We start from the raw sequence: 24,279 nt of genomic DNA, 5'->3' as shown, positions 1-24,279 counted from the left end.
TACAGACTGAATTAAATAAAAGTGCTAAAAAACATAATTCTTAAATATAACATTTTTAAAAGTACATCTGTCAATAGAGGATCAATAAAAGATACATTATATATTATATGGGAGCAGATTCATGGTGTTGGCAAGTAACAGTTGTATGTGCCTAGACAAAACTGTTTTTATCACTTGTGCTTAGATTATAAAAAGTGATAAAATATTACCTCTTGCAATGGAAACTTATGTATGTCTATGACGGAAGCACTGTGGTTTACCACTCAGACTCCGTGACTAAAATGAAATTACCTCAGACAGTGATGGTACCACCACAGACGTATCATTTGATACTCAAGAATTCTATTGTCAGTCCACAGTATGCATTCAAACAAATAATATAGTATGAAACATCATATCTTAACTGTTACTCTCGGCATTTGCTACCAAATAGTAAGAGCACTATAACCAAAATACAACAAAAGACTTTTAACAAAAAAAGTTTCCTGGAGGTAAAAATTGATCAGTACTTTTAAATATAAACAAAGTCTGTAAGTCCATTGCAGAAAAGTGATCTTATCACCTATGATCAAACAAAGATGCTAGAATAAGATAAAACCACAAGGTTTTATGGCTTTAAAGTGGCTAGTCAATAACACCACATAAATTTAATTGCCTCTACTCATTTCTCCATTTGTACACATCATGACAAAAGTTTACAGTTTTTTTTTTTGTTTCCCAGTGCTGACACAAAAATTCAGAGGAACTGAAAGATGCTAATATCTCCTTCAGGCTGCCTGATTAAAAGATAGAGGAAGTATTATAGCAAGAGTCACTTTTACATGCACAATCTTATATTATAAAAGCCAGTAACTATTTTCTATGCATGTCTATTCCATGTAGGAATGGATGTTTGTTTTGGGGCTACTGGCTTAGCACAAGCTCCATAATATGCACCGGGTCTTGTTGCTTGACAAACCTGAGTAAGTTCCAAACATGCAAAACAAAATTCTTTTTGGCATCGACTGCAGCGAATATTTTTGCAACCTGTTTGGTCATGCTCTATTAGTTGTCCACAAGTTGGACAAGCCCGGATTGATGGACAGTCGTTCACTGCTGTTCCTGCTAAATTTATAAGTTTACAAGTCTTTAGTGTCTCCAGGTCTCTGTTCATGCATCCAGTATTTTCACATCGATCTGTTCGTGGCCCTGGGCCCTTCCATTCATTCCTACATTGCCAGCAAAACTCAAAGGTTTTTCCCAACTGAGCTGTGCAGATTAAGCAGCGTACATTTAAATTGGTCAGGTCCTTTCGTTCAACAAAGCTGTAGCAGCCTGGACACTGTAAAAAAAAATGTGCTATTAACTGGGCATGAAAAACACTTAAACTACAATTTTATTATATGCATTGTTTCTAGGTATATATAGCAAATTATGCAGATTATCCATATTATATATATTATAATGACATTATTATTACATCAGTAACTAGGATTATTCATTTGTGTATTTAGCATGTGAATGAGCTAGACCAGTTTTTGTTGTTACAGTAGAACTAAATAAAAACAAACAAAAATTATTTATAAATGATTTGGGAAAAACCTAAAATATATTATCTGCAAGAAAATAATGTTGTTATAGCACTTACAGGTAATTCCTCTGCAGAGAACATATATTAACAGTTAATATAAGATGTGACAGATTATTTAATGTAATTGCACCTAGACATTTCCAATCAGTGACCTCACTAAGGTGGCCTTTTAGTTGCCTGTTGAATGATTGCAAGGTGCATACCACCCTTTGAGAAGCAGGTAAGGAGTTAAAAGTGAAAGCACCACTGAATGAGAAAGCATTGGATGAACAAATGAAGGAATGATGATATACATGGTTTGAAAGTCCTGTTCTTATGTTGATGAAAATATGGTAAGGTGGTTTTCAGTCATCTAGATTCTTCAGTATGTTGTCCATTAAGGTGCCCAAGACATTAATACATAAGGGAAAGCACCCTAACTTTTGAAAATGTAGTACAGTGATGTCATCTTCTTTGTAAGTGGGTCATAAATCTACACATTTTACTGACTGTTCTTCACCATTTACAAGTTACAGATAGAAGCAGTAGTTATCACGGGAAGTAGGAATACCACCGTAGGGATCAGTAGTTATGGTGGGAAGTAGGGACACTATGGTAGGAATGAGTAGGTATGATGACACATAGAGATACCATTATAGGAAACAGTAGGTTGGATGGACCTAGGCATTTTATTATAGGAAGAAGTAACTATGATGGAAAATAAGGCACCAGTGAAGGAAGCAGTAGTTATGATGAGAAGTAGGGACTCCAATGTAGGAATCAGTAGGTATGAAGGGATGTAGGGACACCATTGTAGCAAATAGTAGGTATGATGAGACGTAGCATTACCATTTCAGGAATCAGTAGGTATGATGGTAAGTAGGGGCACCATAGTAGGAATCAGCAGGTATGATGGGACATAAGGACACCATTGTAGGAATAAGTAGGTATGATGGGAAGTAGGGACACCATTGTAGGAATCAGTAGGTATGATGGGATGTAGGGACACCACTGTAGAAATCAGTAGGTATGACTGGAAGTAGGGACACCATTGCAGGAATTAGTAGGTATGATGAGACGTAGGAACATAATTGTAGGAATCAGTAGGTAGGATTCAAAGTAGGGACACCATTGTAGGAATCAGTAGGTAGGATTGGACATCGGGACACCATTGTAGGAATCAGTAGGTGTAATGGGACATAGGGACACCATTGTAGGAATCAGTAGGTATGATGGGAAGTAGGAACAACACTGTAGGAATCAGTAGGTATGAAGGAACATAGGGACACCATTGTAGGGATCAGTAGGTATGATGGGAAGTAGGGACACCATTGTAGGAACCAATAGGTATGCCAAGTGTAGGAAACACTAGTTAAGATGGAAAGAAGGGATGCCATGGTACGAGGCAGTAGTTATGATATGAAGTCAGCACACCAAAGTAAGAAGTGGTAGACTGATGGAAAGTAGGCATGCCTCTGTTGGAAGCAGTATTTATGATAGGAAATAGGCACTCCAGTTTAGGAAGCAGATGCCATGATGGGAAGTAGGGATGTCCGTGTAGGAGGCAGTAATCATAGGCTTATAGGATCACAGGAGGTTACTAGACTAACGGCCCCAGGACCCTTACAAGCCTAGACAAGTTCAGCCCATGTTCCCAAGGGTGCTTGGTTCAAGCAGACACTAAAATCAGCACCTATTTCCCCCATCCAAGACGGACACAGGTGGAACCTCTGGGGTGAATTTCTGGTTACCCATCCAGTTGTCCAAACTGCACTTAAATAGGGCCAACAAGGGGCTTTGTTTCACATGAATAGGAAGCTTGTTTCAAGAGTGGGGCAACCTCTATGAGACAAATCTGTCTCTCCAGCAAGTTCTGTTGATGTAACATAACATGTTAAGGTCCTTTGAGTGAGTGACCTGTGTGCCATTTGACTTGCGAATGTGCAGCATTTCCATCAAAGCTGGGTCAGTGATTGCTCAATATGCAAGGCACAGGTCACCTCTAAGCAGTCTGTATGACACAGAGTAAAGTGACAGTGATTTCAGTCTGCCTGCATAAGACAGATTTTGAAGACTCTGAATTATCTTCGTAAGGAACCTTTGCAGTCTCTCCAATTGCTGCAGGTGTTTGAAAGAGAACATATGAAAGGGAGCATTGTGATCATGACATGGTGATCGAAGTTAAGGTTGCTGTCAACCTGTGTTCCCTGATCTCTCATCACTGACTGTGTGCTTAGGGTATTGCTATTGATGTGGTAGTTTGCAGGAATGTCACCTTTAGGCTTGCCACCCCTTCGGTTTTTTTCCGGACTATCAGGAAATCAAACTGATTCTCCGGTAGTCCGGAAAACACTGTACAAACTCCGGTATTCTGTTTCAAAAAGGAAACAGACTATCGGAGTTTGTAAATCGGCTGATTTACTATGCTTTTCTTACAGAAAAGCATAGCAAATCAACCAAAAGCAGGCGGTGGGAGCGAAAAAAGAGGGCGTTCCTGTTGATCGGCTGATTTACTATGCTTTTCTTACAGAAAAGCATAGCAAATCAGCCAAAAGCAGGCGGCGGGAACGAAAAAAGAGGGCGTTCCCGTTGAGTGATGCTGTCGTGACATCACAAAATGGGCGGTATGTTGGCGGGAGAGGGGGTGGGGCGGGCGGGGTTACTGGTGACGCGAGGGGCGTGGTGTGGCTCCGGTTTTAGCCGTGAACGAAGGTGGCAACCCTAGTCACCTTTGCCAAAGGGGATAATAATGCATTTTTTGCATTGTTTAAGACTATGACTTTGGTATCAGTTATTAGTCTGCGTAAGACCCTCTTGCAAGAATTTGACATTGCTAGGGGTTTCAATGATCACGCCCAGATTGCAGTCATCAGCAAACTTTGTCAGTCACAGTCCTTTATTTGTAGTCTGGACTGCATAGAAGTAGATTCCAAACAGTAGGGGTCCTAGATCCTATCCCTGTGGAACACCACTGGTTATGGGTCTGCTGGAGGAGGTGGAATACCCTATTTTGACCATATGAGTTCCATCAGTGAGCCAGTTTGTAACTCACCTGACAATATATGGGTTGATACCCAGCTGGGTGAGTTTATCAGTATTGTCTGAGTGGGAGATTGTGTCAAAGACCTTGGCTAAGTCTAGGTACGCCATATGCACAGATTTTCCCTTGTCTAGAGCTTTGATGACTGTCTCAAAGAAGTCCACCAAGTTTAACAGGCATGATCTTTCCTTGACAAAGCCAAACTGGGTGAGGTCGAGCATTTGTATATTTCCTATATCTTTGTTAATAAGGTCCGTGATGATTCGTTCCATGGCCTTGCAGATAAGGCTGGTTAGGCTAGTGGGTCTATAGTACCCGGGGTTTGTGGCTGCACTCCCTTTGTGCAAGGGGATGAAAGTAGCTGCTTTCCATTCCACTGGGATGAAGCCATTGCTTAGGCTGTGATTGAAAACTGTGCTCAATAGCAATGCTAATTCCTGTTTTAATCCATGTAGAACACAACCTGGGATGCTGTCTGGTCCCATAGAGGCTGTGTTATTGGCCTTGGAGAGGGCATTTAAGACCTGCTGCTCAGAGATACTAGATGAGGGACAGGTATTTGGGATGCTTTGGGGTATATGTGGCAGGGGGGTTTATACTGAAAGCTCAAAAGCCCTAGTAACTGAATACATAAACACCTACACATATTCCGCGAACCACAAATACACCAAACACCCTAAACAGTGAAATTCAAAAGCTTGAACCGTCATAGTTGTCCCACCCCACCTCCTGCTACATACTACCTACCCAAACAAACTAAATAAACACATACATACACTAACCAAAACCCTACTTCTAATCCTAAACTAAACCCTACTTCTAACCCTACACTAAATCTTGCATATACCACCATTTATGCACTTACCTTAACCTGCACCCTAACCCTAAGGTCAGTAGCTATCGCACACTTACCTTAACAAGCTATACCCAAGCAAAATAAATAATCCACACACATACACTTAACAAAATCTTACATCTAACCCTACACTAAATCTCACATACATTACCATCTATGCACTTACCTTAACCCACATCCTAACCCTAAGGTCCATAACTATCGCACATTTACCTTACGGAGCTATACCACAAAAGGGCCAACCATGACGATTCAATGTTTTGGATTTTGCACTTCAGGATGATTGATGTTTATGCAGTTCGATGAAGACATGTCAGTGTTTACGTATTAGAGTAAGTGCATCTTCGGGGATGTAATAGGGAACCGTGGCAGGAACAGGGGAGTGAAGTTTTCACAGAACCTGTCAGCCAGTAGGCTTGCTCTGTCCACAGGATCTATACATGTAGTACCATTAACTATGAGTTCAGTGCAAATCTGGGCCTTACCTTTAAGGTTACGGATGTAAGTAAAGAATGCCTTGTGGTGATCCTTAGTTAGGAAAGCTAATTTGGATTCATAGTTAGCTTTGGAGGACTTCACTAGGTGTCGTATTTACTTGTTTAAGTTGAGGAGGGAATGTTGCCACTTTTGAGACCATTCCTTCTGCTCTTAGACAGCAATTTTTTTCTCCTATTGTATAACGTATTAATGGTTACTGTCCATCAGGCATTGTTTGTTTTCCCTTGAAGATCTTGCTTTAGTTCTCTCGGGTATGGCAGAGTCAGTACAATTGTGGAGGTGCTTGTATAAAGCACTGGTGTCTAACTCAGCATAGGTGTCTATTCTATCAGTGGGGGGAGAGGCTATAAAGTTATTTATGTAAAAAATAGTAATGTCACCCTGAGGCAATGTACTCCGAAATCCACCAGCAATCCAACTAATAAATAAAACAAATCTTCTTTTTTATCGTGGATGTTTGTGGAATTATTCAGCCTTGTTTTACTCCATTATCCTGTGGATTTGTTTTATAAAGCTATTTATGCCATCACATTAGGGTATGTAATTGGCCTTGGAGAAGATTTTTAGTCTAGCTGTTCTAAGGGGGGGGGGGCTTGTGTTATAGTTACTTCTAGCGAGATTGATTTGAGGTCAGATCTAACCAGGGATGGCTGCAAACTGGGGGTGGTGCAGCATTCTCCCTTGTTTGTGAGCACCAGGTCAAGGATGTTTGAGCCCCTTGTGGGTGTGCCAACCAGCTGGTACAGGGCAATGAAGTTCAAGTACAGGAACCTTTGGGTAAGTGAGTTAGAACGCATATAATTTACCTAGTCTATGGATGGTAATTAAAGTCACTAAAAATCAGGTGTTTGTTTATATCTTGATTAGCTTAAGTAGATGCATGTAGGCTGAGTGGATATCCTGATTCATGGAGGGAGTCCTATAGCTGGTAATGACCTGAAGAAGGGTCTTACCTACAGTCACTTGCACCTGAAGTAATTTAAAGGAATTGTGCTATTTAACCAATCTAGAGCTGTGTTTATCTTTAATGAATATTGATACACCACCTCCTTTAGTTCTCGTGCCTTAAGTTTGTGGTCTGAATGTGTGGAAGAAAATGAAACCTGGTACAGCTGGAGTGCTGTCTGCAGCGTTAAACAAGGGCTTAGTGACTGCAAAAATTTCAGCATCTTACAGGCAAAGACTGCTTTCAGTGAGTGCAGTTTCGAGTTTAAACTCCAGCATTTAGCAGCATAACCTTGAGGTTGTTTTTAGAGGGTATTTTTACATCGGGACTTTTGTTTCTGTGACATAGCCAAAAAAAGGTTTGTTTAAACAAATTAACTAACTAACCAATAAAAAAGCTCAAAACTGAGCCCTGTTCCAGAAACCTTCAATCAGATGAGTTATAACTGCACACTCTTGCTACTAGGGTGCAGGGGAACCCTCTCCAAAAAAGATGGTCTGGTTTAGTGCTCAGGTTATTCAGAGCTAGGTTCAGCAGGTCTGAATCTAGTCTATGCTACAGCACACAAAGTGGACCAATTTCAGGAAAAAAAAACAGTTCAAATAAGCAGGTACAATAAGCCTTCAACTAGCAATTCCAAGCTCAGAAGGGCAGACGCTACCCTCTCCTGCCACAAGAGTCTAAACCACAAACCTTCTTAATGTAAAATAACTGGCCTGAAGCCCAAGTACTTAAACCAGAACTAAGACACTTTTAGAATAACAGACATACTAAGCCTTCAACCAGCAATTCCCAACTTAGAAGGGTGTAAGCTACCTCTCCTGCCACAAGAGTGTAGACCACAAACCTTCTTAATATAAAACAACTGGCCTGAAGCCCAAGTGCTTAAATCAAAAAGCTTAGAATAACAGTTACAATTTAATCAGGCTACAAACAAGCAGTAATAAATTCAGCAGAATAAATGCAATTGAACACTTTTAAGAGCAAGCAACAAAAGCAAAATAAAGTAATAAAGTAGGAAGAAACACAAATACAGTAAAAACAGCTGAATAAAATGCAATTTTCTAGGTTAAGTGGAAAAGGAGGAAACAGAAAACAATTAAGGGTTGATAAACTAAGAGGGTGGGCCTTCCCAAATGCTCTCTCTGTGCTCAGTAGAATGAAGTGATGAGATGGGACTGGAAGGAGTGTCCAAAATCAGATTTAGAGTGGGGACGGGCAGCTGAAAAGCCACCAGATTTAAGAACAGAACAAAAATTGGGTAGGTAGGAGAGAAAAATAAAATTCAGCCAGAGATCAGCAATATTCAGACAGAGTACAGAAAGCAGGCCACCAAACAAACACTTCAGCTAAATAGAGATATTTCTAACTAAAAGAGCAATGCTGTTTCTCAGCTCCTCCCACTAATTATCTGATGTTATTCACTGTTTACAAAGCAATTCTTTGCTATTTTATTAACTGACCCTACCCAAGACCTCTTAAAACTCCAACAGAACAGACAACTAAAAACAAAACAAATGTAATACAAGAATAAGATACAAAATAGAAGCAATCAAACCTTAAATAAAAGCTTCAATTCAAAATACAGTGCAGACAGAGATCAGCAATATTAGAGTACAGCAAGCCATGACATGAAATAGGGACACCAGTGTATTAAACAGTAGTTATGATAGAAAGTAGGCATGTGAGCATGGGAAGCATGCTTTCAGTTGCATATTTAAACTAGGAAAGAGACCAGAGCTGTGTCTCTTATAAGTCATACAGATCTTTGACTGATCTAACTGCAACCCTATATCTATCTATATATACATACATGCATACATATGTCAAGAGATATAGATATAAATATATAAATGTTGTAAATGTAGTGCATTTCATTTTATACTTAGTAACTACTTATGCATATTCAATAGCTATTCCAAGTTCGACATTTAAATGTACAAAATGTTTTGCTGGTTGTTTTTACAAGCAGATCTTTTCATTGTTGGTTGAGAATCTTACAGTGAATACTTCTGAAGGCATCTGCTTCCACTGTACTATGTAGCCATCTTCTAATGCACGACAGTTACAGAACAATGCAATTATTATGTAACATGTGCTAATGCATTTCAGTTACAGAACTGTGTACTTATCATGTATCCATCTTCTAATGCATGTGAGTTACAGAATAGTGTACTTATCATGTACCATGTGCTAATGCATGTCGATTACTGAACAATGCACTTATCATGTGCCATGTCAGTTACAGAACCACGCACTTATCATGTATACATCTTCTAATGCATGCCAGTTACAGAACAGTGCACTTATCATGTACCATATGTTAATGCATGTCAGTTCTGTAACTGTGTACTTATCATGTACTATGTGTTAATACATATCAAAGAACAGTGCACTTATGTACCATATGCTAATGCATGTCAGTTACACAACAATGCACTTATCATGTACCATGTGTTCTACTTTCTGTATCTGCAAATGTGCTGCATTTGACATGTGCTGTAAGTAGGTTCGCCACGTGGCATAGTTCACAACTGAAAAAAGGGTATGTGACCAACTCAATTATCTAATTCATGGGCTAACAAATATGAAATAAATAAGTTAATAAATAAATTAAACAAATTAAATGGATCGGATATGTTTCATCAGGTCTCTTTCAGCAAACCACATCCTGCAAGCTGTTACACTGAAACTCAAATGTACTAGCTTATTTCATATGAGGGCAAGCTTTGTTCCATGTGCCATCTTATAACTAACTGTAATGCCATATGATCTCTTGTTGAGTTGTAATATGTTTATTTTCAAGCCCATTTGATGGAATAGGTTTATAGCAGGATGACCAAGTGAAAGGTGCCCTGCTCAAGCAAATAAAATATTTCATGACTGTCTGTGGATTATTTCACCCTTCACTTTAATTATTGCACAGAAATCATTACCGATTTATATTCACAGTATTCAGCTGCAGCCAAAGCAGCAAGATGCTCCTCGAAGTACTGCTGTTCCTCGCTGCTCAGAACTGCCAGTTTCCTAACTTCTTGGTATGGCCACTCCTTTCTACATTTTTCTGTTGTCCCATCTTGTACTGCAGGGCAGTGAAACTTGTAGTGATTCTGAAAGATAAAACAACATAAATACTGACAGTACAATGTGGTTAGATTTTAAATAACCATACTTGAAAGTTACAGAGCTTATTAAAAGTCCTCTACATCTCAATGATGCATTTATTCACTTTCAGTAGCATCCCATCTTTTAAATTTGCATTAATTTCATTTATAAAAGAAAGTTCCTAATGGGAAAACTCTAAAAGGCTTGATTACACCATCAAAGAACAGTGAGTTACAACATCAACTAGTTAATGGGAAATAGAAGCAACCAGTGGATGAGTAATCTAAACATGGGTATGTATGTAACATGTGTTTGCACATGCACGGACATATGTGTACACAGATGCAATAAACTATGTATTCCACAATATGCACTTTTTAAAAGTAAACCAAGACAAAGTCAGGTACCACAGAAAAGGAACTCAGTATAGCCTTGCAATTCAAAAATTGAGCTGGTTTAATAGTAGTTTAAAAAGCATGAACCCATTTAAAATCACAGCATTTTCACCTTGTTCAGTCAGACTTCATCAGATACATGAAGCTTCAGTTAAAAACACACACACACACACACACACACATATATATATATATATATATATATATATATATATATATATATATATATACACTTCAAAATATTCTACCAATTAAAACCGCAACCAATAAAAATTCCCACTGTTCCTAATTAATTATAACTAAGGTGTAACCTGCAGAGTGCCTAGTTAGTTACCTTAACTGCAAGGCTGTACAGAGTTCCTTTTCTGTGGTACCTAACTTTGTCTTGGTTTAAAGTTTATTTGCTGGGTGCCAGTTTAAGTTTCTTGTTGTCACTTTTTTAAAAATACATAACCAAAAACAAGTTATAAATCATACAATCCCAATACTAACAAATGAAACCAATGTGTGCAATTGAATCTAAACAGACCAGGAGCCATAGCACCGCATACCATTAAGGGTTTACTGAACAAACATGGAAAAATACTTTAAATCCAGATTAAAAAATACAGTGTTTTCATCTTGTATTCCCCAAGACTTAATCAGAATTAATTATATACCCCCCTCACTTTAAATACTTCCATTATTAAATAATTAATTTCAGACTTAGAGAAAAAGGAATTATTTAAAAACTTAGTCCAGTGTAAACAACTGGATGTCCTATATGTCTGAAAAGGGTGAGATATCTCCCTCAAATTTTACTACCATTGAAATCCATTAAAAATTCAAGAAGTTAAAAAAGTTGAGAAAGCTTTCTTTTGTACATCTGTATTTAATTAAATTATGTTGGAATTAAATTAACTAGGAACCATTTTTATAAAATAAGAATAAATGCAAAGCTCATAGATTATTTAAAACACCTTCACATTAAAACATGTTCATTTAAGTTACAGACAAGTAATACATTGAAATATGAAAAGTAAACATTCACAATATAAAACATATATAAATATAAGGACAGATTCATGAACATTTACACTTGCACTGTTCTGAGTGAATAGGCAGCACAAACATAACTCCAACCTTCTTCCTTCTAATATCATTTTTTCTACTGATTTTATTTCAGCCTTAAACATCGAGGAGGATTTGTAAAGGTTAACACAATGCATAGACTACTTCTACACTTTGTATAACCTTTCTGAGTTAACAGCATTTATTAATATATCCCATAATGTAAACTGAATTATAAATACAAAAAGAAAATTGTTAAATCTGTAAACTAGTAATGTCATTACTAAAGTTTCACTGCCATTAATTTAAGAACGAGCATCATGGGTACACTATCATTCAGTATTGGGAGCTGTGGCATTCAATTTCAGCTGCCGAAATATTTTTTTATTTTTCAGTTTAGTCTCCCAACAGGTCCGGGGGGGGGGGGGAGGGTAATTTCAACTCTGTCAGTTATTCCAAATTTAAAATTTTTTTAAAGCCTTTGCACACTTCACAATGTTATACAATGCATTGGTGGTACGTTTGTTTTTAATGTCATATTTGTGTTAATACATTCTTCTTCTTAATTCTTTCTGTGTTTTCCCTACATAAAACTGGGGCAGGTTTCACATTTTGCTATATATACCACCCTTTTGGAAAAACAATTATCATTTTAATGCTATTTTTGTGACTATTCCATAACCTTCTTCTAGAAATTCTCCTTTGTAAATGTCACAACAGCAACTACAATCTCCACATTTCTGGTTCCTTTGAGTATACTATTTTTATTATTATAGTTATTAACAGAATTCTTTGCTAACAGGGTTTTTAAATTACAAACAGCATTGTATACAAAATATGGTTGATCTCCCACTTCTTCCAAAATGGTAGGATTAATCTTGAACATATTCCAATTATTTCTTAAAATTTTCTTAACCATTTTGAAAACTGCACAGTACTCTAGAAATACAGAATTCTCAAAACTGATATTAGTTGTTATTTTACTTACAATTCTAGATGACCAACCTTAATCCCAATAAGCGTTTATATTTAGTACCCCAATTACTAGTGACCTCATTCACAATATCTAACACTATTTTTTAGGGTAACCCCTATCAATAAACGTATTGGTCAGTTTTTGCATTTTTCAGTGCAAAACCTCTCTAGATGAAACCATCTGAGCTACGATTTTTGCCTCATATTTTTGGACTGTTTCTCATAAAATGTATGTTTTTCTGGCAAATTATTGAAGCCTAAAGTCAGTAAAATAATGATATACATTTGAGTTTCAGGTCCATGTCCTTCAGAAAATGATTGCTAATGCAAAGCACGTTATTCTAGGAACTGTATACATTTATAAGAGCAATATGTAAAATCTGTCCCTGATTCTTGGCCTTTGTCCCCATTATCTTTGCTTTTGTCCAGATTTTGTGCACTTAGAAGTTGAGAGGTATAAGGAGTGGAGTAGGGGTAGTTTGATATACTAGGTAGTACTGCCAGGGTGGTCTTGCACCAAAGAATATTCATAAATGAGAGAACTTACATTATGCTTTGAACAAAATACTTATTTTCCATAAGAAAAGTGCTCTTCCTTTCCTTCTGTTTAGCTAAAATCAGTAGAACACAGACAAAAAGGGACTAACTTGTAAATTAAATTAAGTTTCATGCACCTCTAAGGTGACAAAAATGTCATTTTTGGCAGTGTGCAGCAGTCATCTTATACTGATTTATATCTGTGAAAGGGGATTCAGAGATTTATTGACAGAATTCCTGGTTTAGACTACAGCTTGGCTGAGTAAGCAGTTAATTGATATATGTCTTTGTTTTTTTTGTTTTTTTGGAGGGGAGTTAGGGGAGCTAGAAAGGACCTAAACCTCATGGTCACTATGTTACTGGCATTATAAATGGATTGCTGGAAATAGAAAGGACCTTGTTTTTTTACCATTAAATGATGGCTGCAGTTAATGTACTTCCTTTTTTTTACTTGGTAAGTCACAATCATTAAAACAAAGGAGCTGAATGTCTGCTGAAAAGGGGGTCTGTGCCCAGCTGGACTATCCGGGTTAACAAATGTAACAAGTAAAATATTTTCTTTTGCCTCTGTATATAGAATAGCCCAACATATTTTTAATGTTTAACAACAGCAATATTTCTACTTGTGCAGTTTACACATGAAGACAAAGTGACACATCAAATAGCCAAGAACCACAATGTACAGCATGTTAAAATGATGCACCATATACCCAAGAACCAGATTACATATGTTAACAGCTAATTAATTTAGATGATAAAAGAGTTTTAAATATGAGTAACTGCTAAAGTGATCTTTAATGCTTTTCAGATTAAGAGTGCAGCTTGAAGCAGAAATGAGGAAAGATCCTATTAAAAAGAAATCAAACACAGCAAGGGTGTTTCAGCAGGTCTGAGCCACTGTTAGAATAGTTGTTAGCCAAACAGAAGCAGCTATGCCTAACTCCATAGCTCTTTGGATAACACTAACAGTTGTGTTGTAGTACAAAACCATTTTCTTTTTCTGAGTAGCTATCTGCCAACCACTACATCTAGCAAAGCTTAAAACCACTGTAGTATGATAATCATATTACAGAGTATGTCATGATATGTTACAATATTCTGAAGAATTATGACACTGAAGCCTGACTGAAGTCAGTGCACAACATAATTTCAGAAAATTGCTGTATGCAGAGTACGTACCTGGTCTATAAGGCTTCTGCACCAAGCTGTCAATGAATTGGGATCTACTGCATGCCCACAAGACATTTCTGCCCGTAAAATATTTGGATCGTCATCTCCTGTAAAGGTGAAAAACAAGCAATTTGTAAAATGGAATGTTTTTGTGCAACCACTGCTGTCACAGTTTTCCTCATTTCTTTTGAACAAATGTTAATATTTTTACAGACCTCAAAATGAAACCAAAGCACTTAGAAGAAGTCCACCACTTTTCTTGGTGTAAAAAAAGTATTTAATGTTCGCTCCACTTGTTTAAAATAAACACACACACATAAAAATACCCCTTTGGGCCTCAATATATACACATAAACGCTTCCAAAGACAAATACACAGCATTTTCATCTGCAAACAGACTTCTTCAGATGTAAAATGCATACTAACAAAAGTACTCCATTTAAATACTAATTGCTTAATTAATAAAAACTTTTCAGTGGCAGAACACTTCCTAGCACTATATACATAAAAATTACATAAGATAAAATACAGTGTAGTCTCCACTAAGAAAATGAAACACTCAAATATATAATATACTAAAAGCATTTCTAATAAATCCTAAAAATATATATTAGATATATAAATACAAACAATTACCTTAAATAATACTTTCTACAACAAAAAATGTATGAATGAATGCAACATTAACAAAGATATCCAATGTCACCATCTAGTGGCTAAAACCTATAACTCATACACAAGATCACACAGTAAAATAGCAGTGAAACTCAATGACATATACACATCCTAATACATTTTATAACTAAAAATTATCTAAAAAATATTTAAATAGTTAAAATTGTCGTTTTTGATGAGAATGAAGTGGTTGTGGACAGTAATGGAGAACAGAACAATGGTTTGAAGCACATGGACAGTACCAATTGCAATACAAGGTACAATACTGACTTTAAAACCCTGATGTCTACTAAATGCAGATTTAATGATAGAGAACCTGTTAACATAAGTGCAGAGCAGGATGTTAACATTACTTAAGTACATAATTTGAATCTGAAGAAGTCGTTTTGCAGATGAAAACACTATGTATAGGTCTTTGGGAGCGTTTATGTGCATTTATTGAGGCCCAAAGGGATATTTTTATGTGTGTTTTTTATTTTAAATAATTGGAGTGAGCATTAAATACTTTTTTACACCAAGAGGAGATGTGAGCTTCTTCTAAGTGCTTTGGTTTCATTTTAGAGTAGTTTTTATTGTTGAAGCACTGTAGCCCAGTTTGTTTGCTGTTTGGTTGCATTTCTACAGACCTATATATGAATATACCATAAATTAATAATTTGCTCTAGAGAAGGCAATACCACAGTCTTTGCTTTGGTTTTGTTTTGGGTCGTTTTTATTGTCCAAGAAGCAACATTGCACATTAGTGGTTATACGCAGAAAATAAGCTTAAATCTCCTAATTTTTTGTTCTCTTATAAAATACTTTACAACTCCCCTGTCCTATAACAAATAGTAATCTTCAGTGGTACATTACAAGCTGAACTTCAGCCAGATTTGCTGCTGCATAGGAGAGTAAAGTATCTGTGTAATAAATAATAAGAGCTTCCTGTTTGAAGGCCAGCTGTTAACAGTGTACACTCTTACATGCCTTTACTTTTTCCTTACTATCTAGTCAGACAACAAAAAAGGCAAGCTGTTCAACACCACCAGTTTAATACTGATCTGATACCTCAGCCATTCGCCTTCTCAGGATAATTCAACAATAGAACAGTATGATTTAAATACAGAGAGAATGCCCAAGTCAATTGTTCACTTAAACAATTATATCATTATGCAATTTAACTTAATCAAGTTCAACTTAACCTATCTAAAAAATGTTTTCATTGCCAAACATTTAATTCTAAATTAATACCCCTAGGGTACATTCTACTAAAATTTAAAATCATTTTATTTTCTAATGCATTTAATTTTTGAGCAAAATCACCACCCCTAGGAAGCTGTGCTAAAACACTAAAGAAAAAGCCAGTGTCCAAACCTTGGTGAATTTCATTAAAGTTTTCAGCTATACACAATTACTACAAGTCACTGTCCTCAGGTCACTACTGTTTAACCTCTTATTAAAATACTCAAGTTTTTTATATGTTTTTGATATGGTAATTTAGGCCTCAAACCAATCAGCCAGGGAATTTACATGTAAATTAATCCTGACCTGGTTTGTATCTCTGCCTTATGCCCAGTGTTTAAAAGAAAAGAGCCTGTCTCCCCCATGACCTTAGACAGGATTAAGTTAGTAATGGAGAATAACTGAATTAATAAATCCTTCATTGCATGACAGGCACATCATCAAATATATCAACATTAAACATTGCAAAAGATAGCCATAAACACTATGCAATAAAACCGTAACACTATTTTTCCAAAAATAATATATAGAAAAATACTAGAAATATTTCATTTTTAATAACTGCTTTGTGCATTTCAGGGTTACAGGTGGCTACATGCCAGTTATCAGTAGGAATAACACAGGAAGCAGTTTTATATGGGTCACTAGCTAATTGAAGAATACATACATTGATATTTTCATGCACACATACCTAGGAGCATTATGAATACAACCTGTTCACCTGCTTACATGACTTTAATATGTAGAAGGAAATTGGAGAGCATGGCAAAGTTCATGTGGATAAAGGGAGGAAATACAGACACTTCCCAGCCAGGAAGCAGAACACAGAAACAAGGCCTGAGAGGCTGCCATACAAAGTACTAACAACCAGGAAGCAGAACATAGAAGCAAGATCTCTGAGGCAGCCATACAAAGTACTACAGCCCTGTAAAATTTTCATTTTAATTTCCTCACAGACTCAGTTTGGTGGTTCAATAGATTATCTGCACATAAACAGATCCATTGTGGTAAGGAACTAACATGAACACATCTATGAGCTCCAAAATGCGGAGACTAAATGGCCGAAATATTGGACTTACATATAGTAAGTCTGAGATACCATTTCTCAGAATATTCCCTTTTGTCTGAGGTATGACAACAATCACTGAGTTGGTATATATATATATATATATATATATATATATATATATATATATATATATATATATATATATATATATACGTTTGGGGGAGTACAAAAAGAAGTTTTAAGAAGAAGAGCAATTTTCAAAATTCTTGTTTTCTCCTGTGTTACCAGTCATTTTTTTGTTTGCTTGTTTGTTTGTTTGTTGTTTTCTTTCAGCTTTTTCGAGTACAGACATTTCAGTAGGGAACCTTTTATACACGTTATGCATAAATGTGAAGACAAAATGAAAACAATGTTCTCTGATCACTGTGGTTGAGACATATAGTGAACAGACGCCTGGTATATAATAATTACTGATAACGTAGGGTAGGGGCTGCATTTTACAGCAGACTGCAAATGCCACATAGCAATGTACAGGTGCTATGATATTTGGCAGTTTAGTTCAGAGGATTAAGGCTATAATCTGCTAGTGAGCTTTATCCTGTAGTTCAGGCTTTGAATCCCTCATTCTCCATTTCTTTGCTACATGACTCAGCAAGTTTCTGAACTAAATGGTGCTCCTGGATTGCCCCCAAAAAAGAAACAATTTAGCCTAGTGATTTTCACCTGACTAAAACATAAAAATGGTGTAAGCATGATAAAAGTGCAGTATTAGATAGCTTTGCAATGGGAAAATTACAAATCTTCTGTCTGATAAGGTTCTCACGTAGTGATCCCTTGCATTACTAACAGCAAATGTAGACTGGCATAGCTATAAGCAGTTCCTCTTTTTGATAAGCTGTGCTTTAAGTAGAGTTGCTGCTACTGAGATTTGTCTGCATACATCAACTGGACATAAGCTGATTTAAGTATATTTCCTTCATTTTATTGTGGTTGTTATAACTTGGGGACTGATTTCTCAGATCTAGCTCTGTTGAAACTGTCTTGTGTGTGTGTCTGAAGCTCTGCACTAGTTGTTAAACTGCTCTGAAATTCCTTTAAGTGTTAATTAGCTTGGGGGGTTTTCTGATAACTTTAAAACCTGTGTTGGTTACATCTCTGGTAATCATTTTAAGTAGAGTTGCTGCTACTGAGATTTGTCTGCATACATCAACTGGACATAAGCTGATTTAAGTATATTTCCTTCATTTTATTGTGGTTGTTATAACTTGGGGACTGATTTCTCAGATCTAGCTCTGTTGAAACTGTCTTGTGTGTGTGTCTGAAGCTCTGCACTAGTTGTTAAACTGCTCTGAAATTCCTTTAAGTGTTAATTAGCTTGGGGGTTTTCTGATAACTTTAAAACCTGTGTTGGTTACATCTCTGGTAATCATTTTAAGTAGAGTTGCTGCTACTGAGATTTGTCTGCATACATCAACTGGACATAAGCTGATTTAAGTATATTTCCTTCATTTTATTGTGGTTGTTATAACTTGGGGACTGATTTCTCAGATCTAGCTCTGTTGAAACTGTCTTGTGTGTGTGTCTGAAGCTCTGCACTAGTTGTTAAACTGCTCTGAAATTCCTTTAAGTGTTAATTAGCTTGGGGGTTTTCTGATAACTTTAAAACCTGTGTTGGTTACATCTCTGGTAATCATTTTAAGTAGAGTTGCTGCTACTGAGATTTGTCTGCATACATCAACTGGACATAAGCTGATTTAAGTATATTTCCTTCATTTTATTGTGGTTGTTATAACTTGGGGACTGATTTCTCAGATCTAGCTCTGTTGAAACTGTCTTGTGTGTGTGTCTGAAGCTCTGCACTAGTTGTTAAACTGCTCTGAAATTCCTTTAAGTGTTAATTAGCTTGGGGCGTTTTCTGATAACTTTAAAACCTGTGTTGGTTACATCTCTGGTAATCATTTTAAGTAGAGTTGCTGCTACTGAGATTTGTCTGCATACATCAACTGGACATAAGCTGATTTAAGTATATTTCCTTCATTTTATTGTGGTTGTTATAACTTGGGGACTGATTTCTCAGATCTAGCTCTGTTGAAACTGTCTTGTGTGTGTGTCTGAAGCTCTGCACTAGTTGTTAAACTGCTCTGAAATTCCTTTAAGTGTTAATTAGCTTGGGGGTTTTCTGATAACTTTAAAACCTGTGTTGGTTACATCTCTGGTAATCATTTTAAGTAGAGTTGCTGCTACTGAGATTTGTCTGCATACATCAACTGGACATAAGCTGATTTAAGTATATTTCCTTCATTTTATTGTGGTTGTTATAACTTGGGGACTGATTTCTCAGATCTAGCTCTGTTGAAACTGTCTTGTGTGTGTGTCTGAAGCTCTGCACTAGTTGTTAAACTGCTCTGAAATTCCTTTAAGTGTTAATTAGCTTGGGGGGTTTTCTGATAACTTTAAAACCTGTGTTGGTTACATCTCTGGTAATCATTTTAAGTAGAGTTGCTGCTACTGAGATTTGTCTGCATACATCAACTGGACATAAGCTGATTTAAGTATATTTCCTTCATTTTATTGTGGTTGTTATAACTTGGGGACTGATTTCTCAGATCTAGCTCTGTTGAAACTGTCTTGTGTGTGTGTCTGAAGCTCTGCACTAGTTGTTAAACTGCTCTGAAATTCCTTTAAGTGTTAATTAGCTTGGGGGTTTTCTGATAACTTTAAAACCTGTGTTGGTTACATCTCTGGTAATCATTTTAAGTAGAGTTGCTGCTACTGAGATTTGTCTGCATACATCAACTGGACATAAGCTGATTTAAGTATATTTCCTTCATTTTATTGTGGTTGTTATAACTTGGGGACTGATTTCTCAGATCTAGCTCTGTTGAAACTGTCTTGTGTGTGTGTCTGAAGCTCTGCACTAGTTGTTAAACTGCTCTGAAATTCCTTTAAGTGTTAATTAGCTTGTGGGTTTTCTGATAACTTTAAAACCTGTGTTGGTTACATCTCTGGTAATCATTTTAAGTAGAGTTGCTGCTACTGAGATTTGTCTGCATACATCAACTGGACATAAGCTGATTTAAGTATATTTCCTTCATTTTATTGTGGTTGTTATAACTTGGGGACTGATTTCTCAGATCTAGCTCTGTTGAAACTGTCTTGTGTGTGTGTCTGAAGCTCTGCACTAGTTGTTAAACTGCTCTGAAATTCCTTTAAGTGTTAATTAGCTTGGGGGGTTTTCTGATAACTTTAAAACCTGTGTTGGTTACATCTCTGGTAATCATTTTAAGTAGAGTTGCTGCTACTGAGATTTGTCTGCATACATCAACTGGACATAAGCTGATTTAAGTATATTTCCTTCATTTTATTGTGGTTGTTATAACTTGGGGACTGATTTCTCAGATCTAGCTCTGTTGAAACTGTCTTGTGTGTGTGTCTGAAGCTCTGCACTAGTTGTTAAACTGCTCTGAAATTCCTTTAAGTGTTAATTAGCTTGGGGGTTTTCTGATAACTTTAAAACCTGTGTTGGTTACATCTCTGGTAATCATTTTAAGTAGAGTTGCTGCTACTGAGATTTGTCTGCATACATCAACTGGACATAAGCTGATTTAAGTATATTTCCTTCATTTTATTGTGGTTGTTATAACTTGGGGACTGATTTCTCAGATCTAGCTCTGTTGAAACTGTCTTGTGTGTGTGTCTGAAGCTCTGCACTAGTTGTTAAACTGCTCTGAAATTCCTTTAAGTGTTAATTAGCTTGGGGGTTTTCTGATAACTTTAAAACCTGTGTTGGTTACATCTCTGGTAATCATTTTAAGTAGAGTTGCTGCTACTGAGATTTGTCTGCATACATCAACTGGACATAAGCTGATTTAAGTATATTTCCTTCATTTTATTGTGGTTGTTATAACTTGGGGACTGATTTCTCAGATCTAGCTCTGTTGAAACTGTCTTGTGTGTGTGTCTGAAGCTCTGCACTAGTTGTTAAACTGCTCTGAAATTCCTTTAAGTGTTAATTAGCTTGGGGGTTTTCTGATAACTTTAAAACCTGTGTTGGTTACATCTCTGGTAATCATTTTAAGTAGAGTTGCTGCTACTGAGATTTGTCTGCATACATCAACTGGACATAAGCTGATTTAAGTATATTTCCTTCATTTTATTGTGGTTGTTATAACTTGGGGACTGATTTCTCAGATCTAGCTCTGTTGAAACTGTCTTGTGTGTGTGTCTGAAGCTCTGCACTAGTTGTTAAACTGCTCTGAAATTCCTTTAAGTGTTAATTAGCTTGGGGGTTTTCTGATAACTTTAAAACCTGTGTTGGTTACATCTCTGGTAATCATTTTAAGTAGAGTTGCTGCTACTGAGATTTGTCTGCATACATCAACTGGACATAAGCTGATTTAAGTATATTTCCTTCATTTTATTGTGGTTGTTATAACTTGGGGACTGATTTCTCAGATCTAGCTCTGTTGAAACTGTCTTGTGTGTGTGTCTGAAGCTCTGCACTAGTTGTTAAACTGCTCTGAAATTCCTTTAAGTGTTAATTAGCTTGGGGGTTTTCTGATAACTTTAAAACCTGTGTTGGTTACATCTCTGGTAATCATTTTAAGTAGAGTTGCTGCTACTGAGATTTGTCTGCATACATCAACTGGACATAAGCTGATTTAAGTATATTTCCTTCATTTTATTGTGGTTGTTATAACTTGGGGACTGATTTCTCAGATCTAGCTCTGTTGAAACTGTCTTGTGTGTGTGTCTGAAGCTCTGCACTAGTTGTTAAACTGCTCTGAAATTCCTTTAAGTGTTAATTAGCTTGGGGGTTTTCTGATAACTTTAAAACCTGTGTTGGTTACATCTCTGGTAATCATTTTAAGTAGAGTTGCTGCTACTGAGATTTGTCTGCATACATCAACTGGACATAAGCTGATTTAAGTATATTTCCTTCATTTTATTGTGGTTGTTATAACTTGGGGACTGATTTCTCAGATCTAGCTCTGTTGAAACTGTCTTGTGTGTGTGTCTGAAGCTCTGCACTAGTTGTTAAACTGCTCTGAAATTCCTTTAAGTGTTAATTAGCTTGGGGGTTTTCTGATAACTTTAAAACCTGTGTTGGTTACATCTCTGGTAATCATTTTAAGTAGAGTTGCTGCTACTGAGATTTGTCTGCATACATCAACTGGACATAAGCTGATTTAAGTATATTTCCTTCATTTTATTGTGGTTGTTATAACTTGGGGACTGATTTCTCAGATCTAGCTCTGTTGAAACTGTCTTGTGTGTGTGTCTGAAGCTCTGCACTAGTTGTTAAACTGCTCTGAAATTCCTTTAAGTGTTAATTAGCTTGGGGGTTTTCTGATAACTTTAAAACCTGTGTTGGTTACATCTCTGGTAATCATTTTAAGTAGAGTTGCTGCTACTGAGATTTGTCTGCATACATCAACTGGACATAAGCTGATTTAAGTATATTTCCTTCATTTTATTGTGGTTGTTATAACTTGGGGACTGATTTCTCAGATCTAGCTCTGTTGAAACTGTCTTCCCCCCCCTCCCTGTTCTTGGATGTAGTTTAAATTTGGTGGCTTTTGCAGTGCCCGCCCCACTGTAGATTTGATCTAGGACACTCCCCCAGTCCCTTCTCTTTACCGCATTCTCTCTAATAAACCCTTTCTGCACTTGCTTTTAGTCCTTTTAATTTAATTACATTTTTTCATACTGTGTGTGGACTAATATTGCTACATACTCAAGTGTGCCAGCTTGCACTGCATGTGAATTGTTTTTATAGCATTTACTGTTTTTTTCCTTGTCGCTGTAAAAAAAAAAAAAAAAAAAAATTCTCTTGTTTTCCTGCCTTACTGAACTAGAGTAGTCCAGTTTCAGAGTTGCTGATCCCTGGGCTTTGTTTTTAGTTCCTGTTACTGATCCATTGCCTTATTAGGAAGGAGGGAAGTTTCTTTGCTTACCAGTGGGAGTGGGAAGCACTGAGCAGCCTTTTTGTCCGATTTGGTGAAGTTTCAGCCAGAAACTAGTAGTCCATTGGTCGTTTTGGGCCAGTTCCTAGCTCCTTTCAGCCCCTGCTATAAAACACGCTAAACACGCTGTTTTCCAGCTTGTACCAACTCAGCACAGATCCTCGTGGTGGCCTGCAGAGTGATCCAAGCAGCAGAGAGCTAAAAGAGTGACTTTCTACCAGATATAAGTATTTTGTGGCTTTCCCACTGTTATTAAGCTAGCGACTGCATTTCGCCTGTTTTACTGCTACTTTAAGTGATTTCTGCATTTTACACTGTTTATTGCACTTTAAGTTACTAATTGTTGCAAATTGTTTCTGTAGGCTACACACTAAAGTGCGCTAGCCGATTTACAGCATTTATAGCATTTACTGTCTGTTTTTTTCCTTGTCTCTGTAAAAAAACAAAATCTCTTGTTTTCCCGCCTTACTGAACTAGAGTAGTCCAGTTTCAGAGTTGCTGATCCCTGGGCTTTGTTTTTAGTTCCTGTTACTGATCCATTGCCTTATTAGGGAGGAGGGAAGTTTCTTTGCTTACCAGTGGGAGTGGGAAGCACTGAGCAGCCTTTCTGTCCGATTTGGTGAAGTTTCAGCCGGAAACTAGTAGTCCATTGGTCGCTTTGGGCCAATTCCTAGCTCCTTTCAGCCCCCTGCTATAAAACACGCTAAACACGCGTTTTCCAGCTTGTACCAACTCAGCACAGATCCTCGTGGTGGCCTGCAGAGTGATCCAAGCAGCAGAGAGCTAAAAGAGTGACTTTCTACCAGATATAAGTATTTTTGTGGCTTTCCCACTGTTATTAAGCTAGCGACTGCATTTCGCCTGTTTTACTGCTACTTTAAGTGATTTCTGCATTTTACACTGTTATTGCACTTTAAGTTACTAATTGTTGCAAATTGTTTCTGTAGGCTACACACTAAAGTGCGCTAGCCGATTTACAGCATTTATAGCATTTACTGTCTGTTTTTTTTCCTTGTCTCTGTAATAAAACAAAAAATCTCTTGTTTTCCGCCTTACTGAACTAGAGTAGTCCAGTTTCAGAGTTGCTGATCCCTGGGCTTTGTTTTTAGTTCCTGTTACTGATCCATTGCCTTATTAGGGAGGAGGGAAGTTTCTTTGCTTACCAGTGGGAGTGGGAAGCACTGAGCAGCCTTTCTGTCCGATTTGGTGAAGTTTCAGCCAGAAACTAGTAGTCCATTGGTCGCTTTGGGCCAATTCCTAGCTCCTTTCAGCCCCTGCTATAAAACA

The 24,279-nt window shown here is 37.0% G+C and overlaps 1 protein-coding gene across 1 annotated transcript in view; it reads right to left on the bottom strand.

Moving 5' to 3' along the window:
* Positions 1 to 453: 453 nt before the first annotated feature.
* LOC122798606 (probable E3 ubiquitin-protein ligase RNF144A-A) overlaps positions 454 to 24,279 on the bottom strand; it is a 30,125-nt gene continuing 6,299 nt past the window's right edge. Inside the window, exons 2-4 of the mRNA XM_044067684.1 lie at positions 14,131 to 14,228; positions 9,826 to 9,999; positions 454 to 1,321 (exon numbers count right to left, since the gene is read on the bottom strand). Coding sequence (XP_043923619.1) covers positions 860 to 1,321; positions 9,826 to 9,999; positions 14,131 to 14,228 — 734 coding nt within the window. The 3' untranslated portion in view covers positions 454 to 859. The remainder of the gene's footprint in view (positions 1,322 to 9,825; positions 10,000 to 14,130; positions 14,229 to 24,279) is intronic.

This window comes from Protopterus annectens, chromosome 3.part1 (genome assembly GCF_019279795.1).
Source record: "Protopterus annectens isolate FY-2018-M chromosome 3.part1, PAN1.0, whole genome shotgun sequence".
Lineage (NCBI taxonomy): Eukaryota > Metazoa > Chordata > Ceratodontiformes > Protopteridae > Protopterus > Protopterus annectens.
This window is presented reverse-complemented; position numbering and strand designations above follow the sequence as displayed.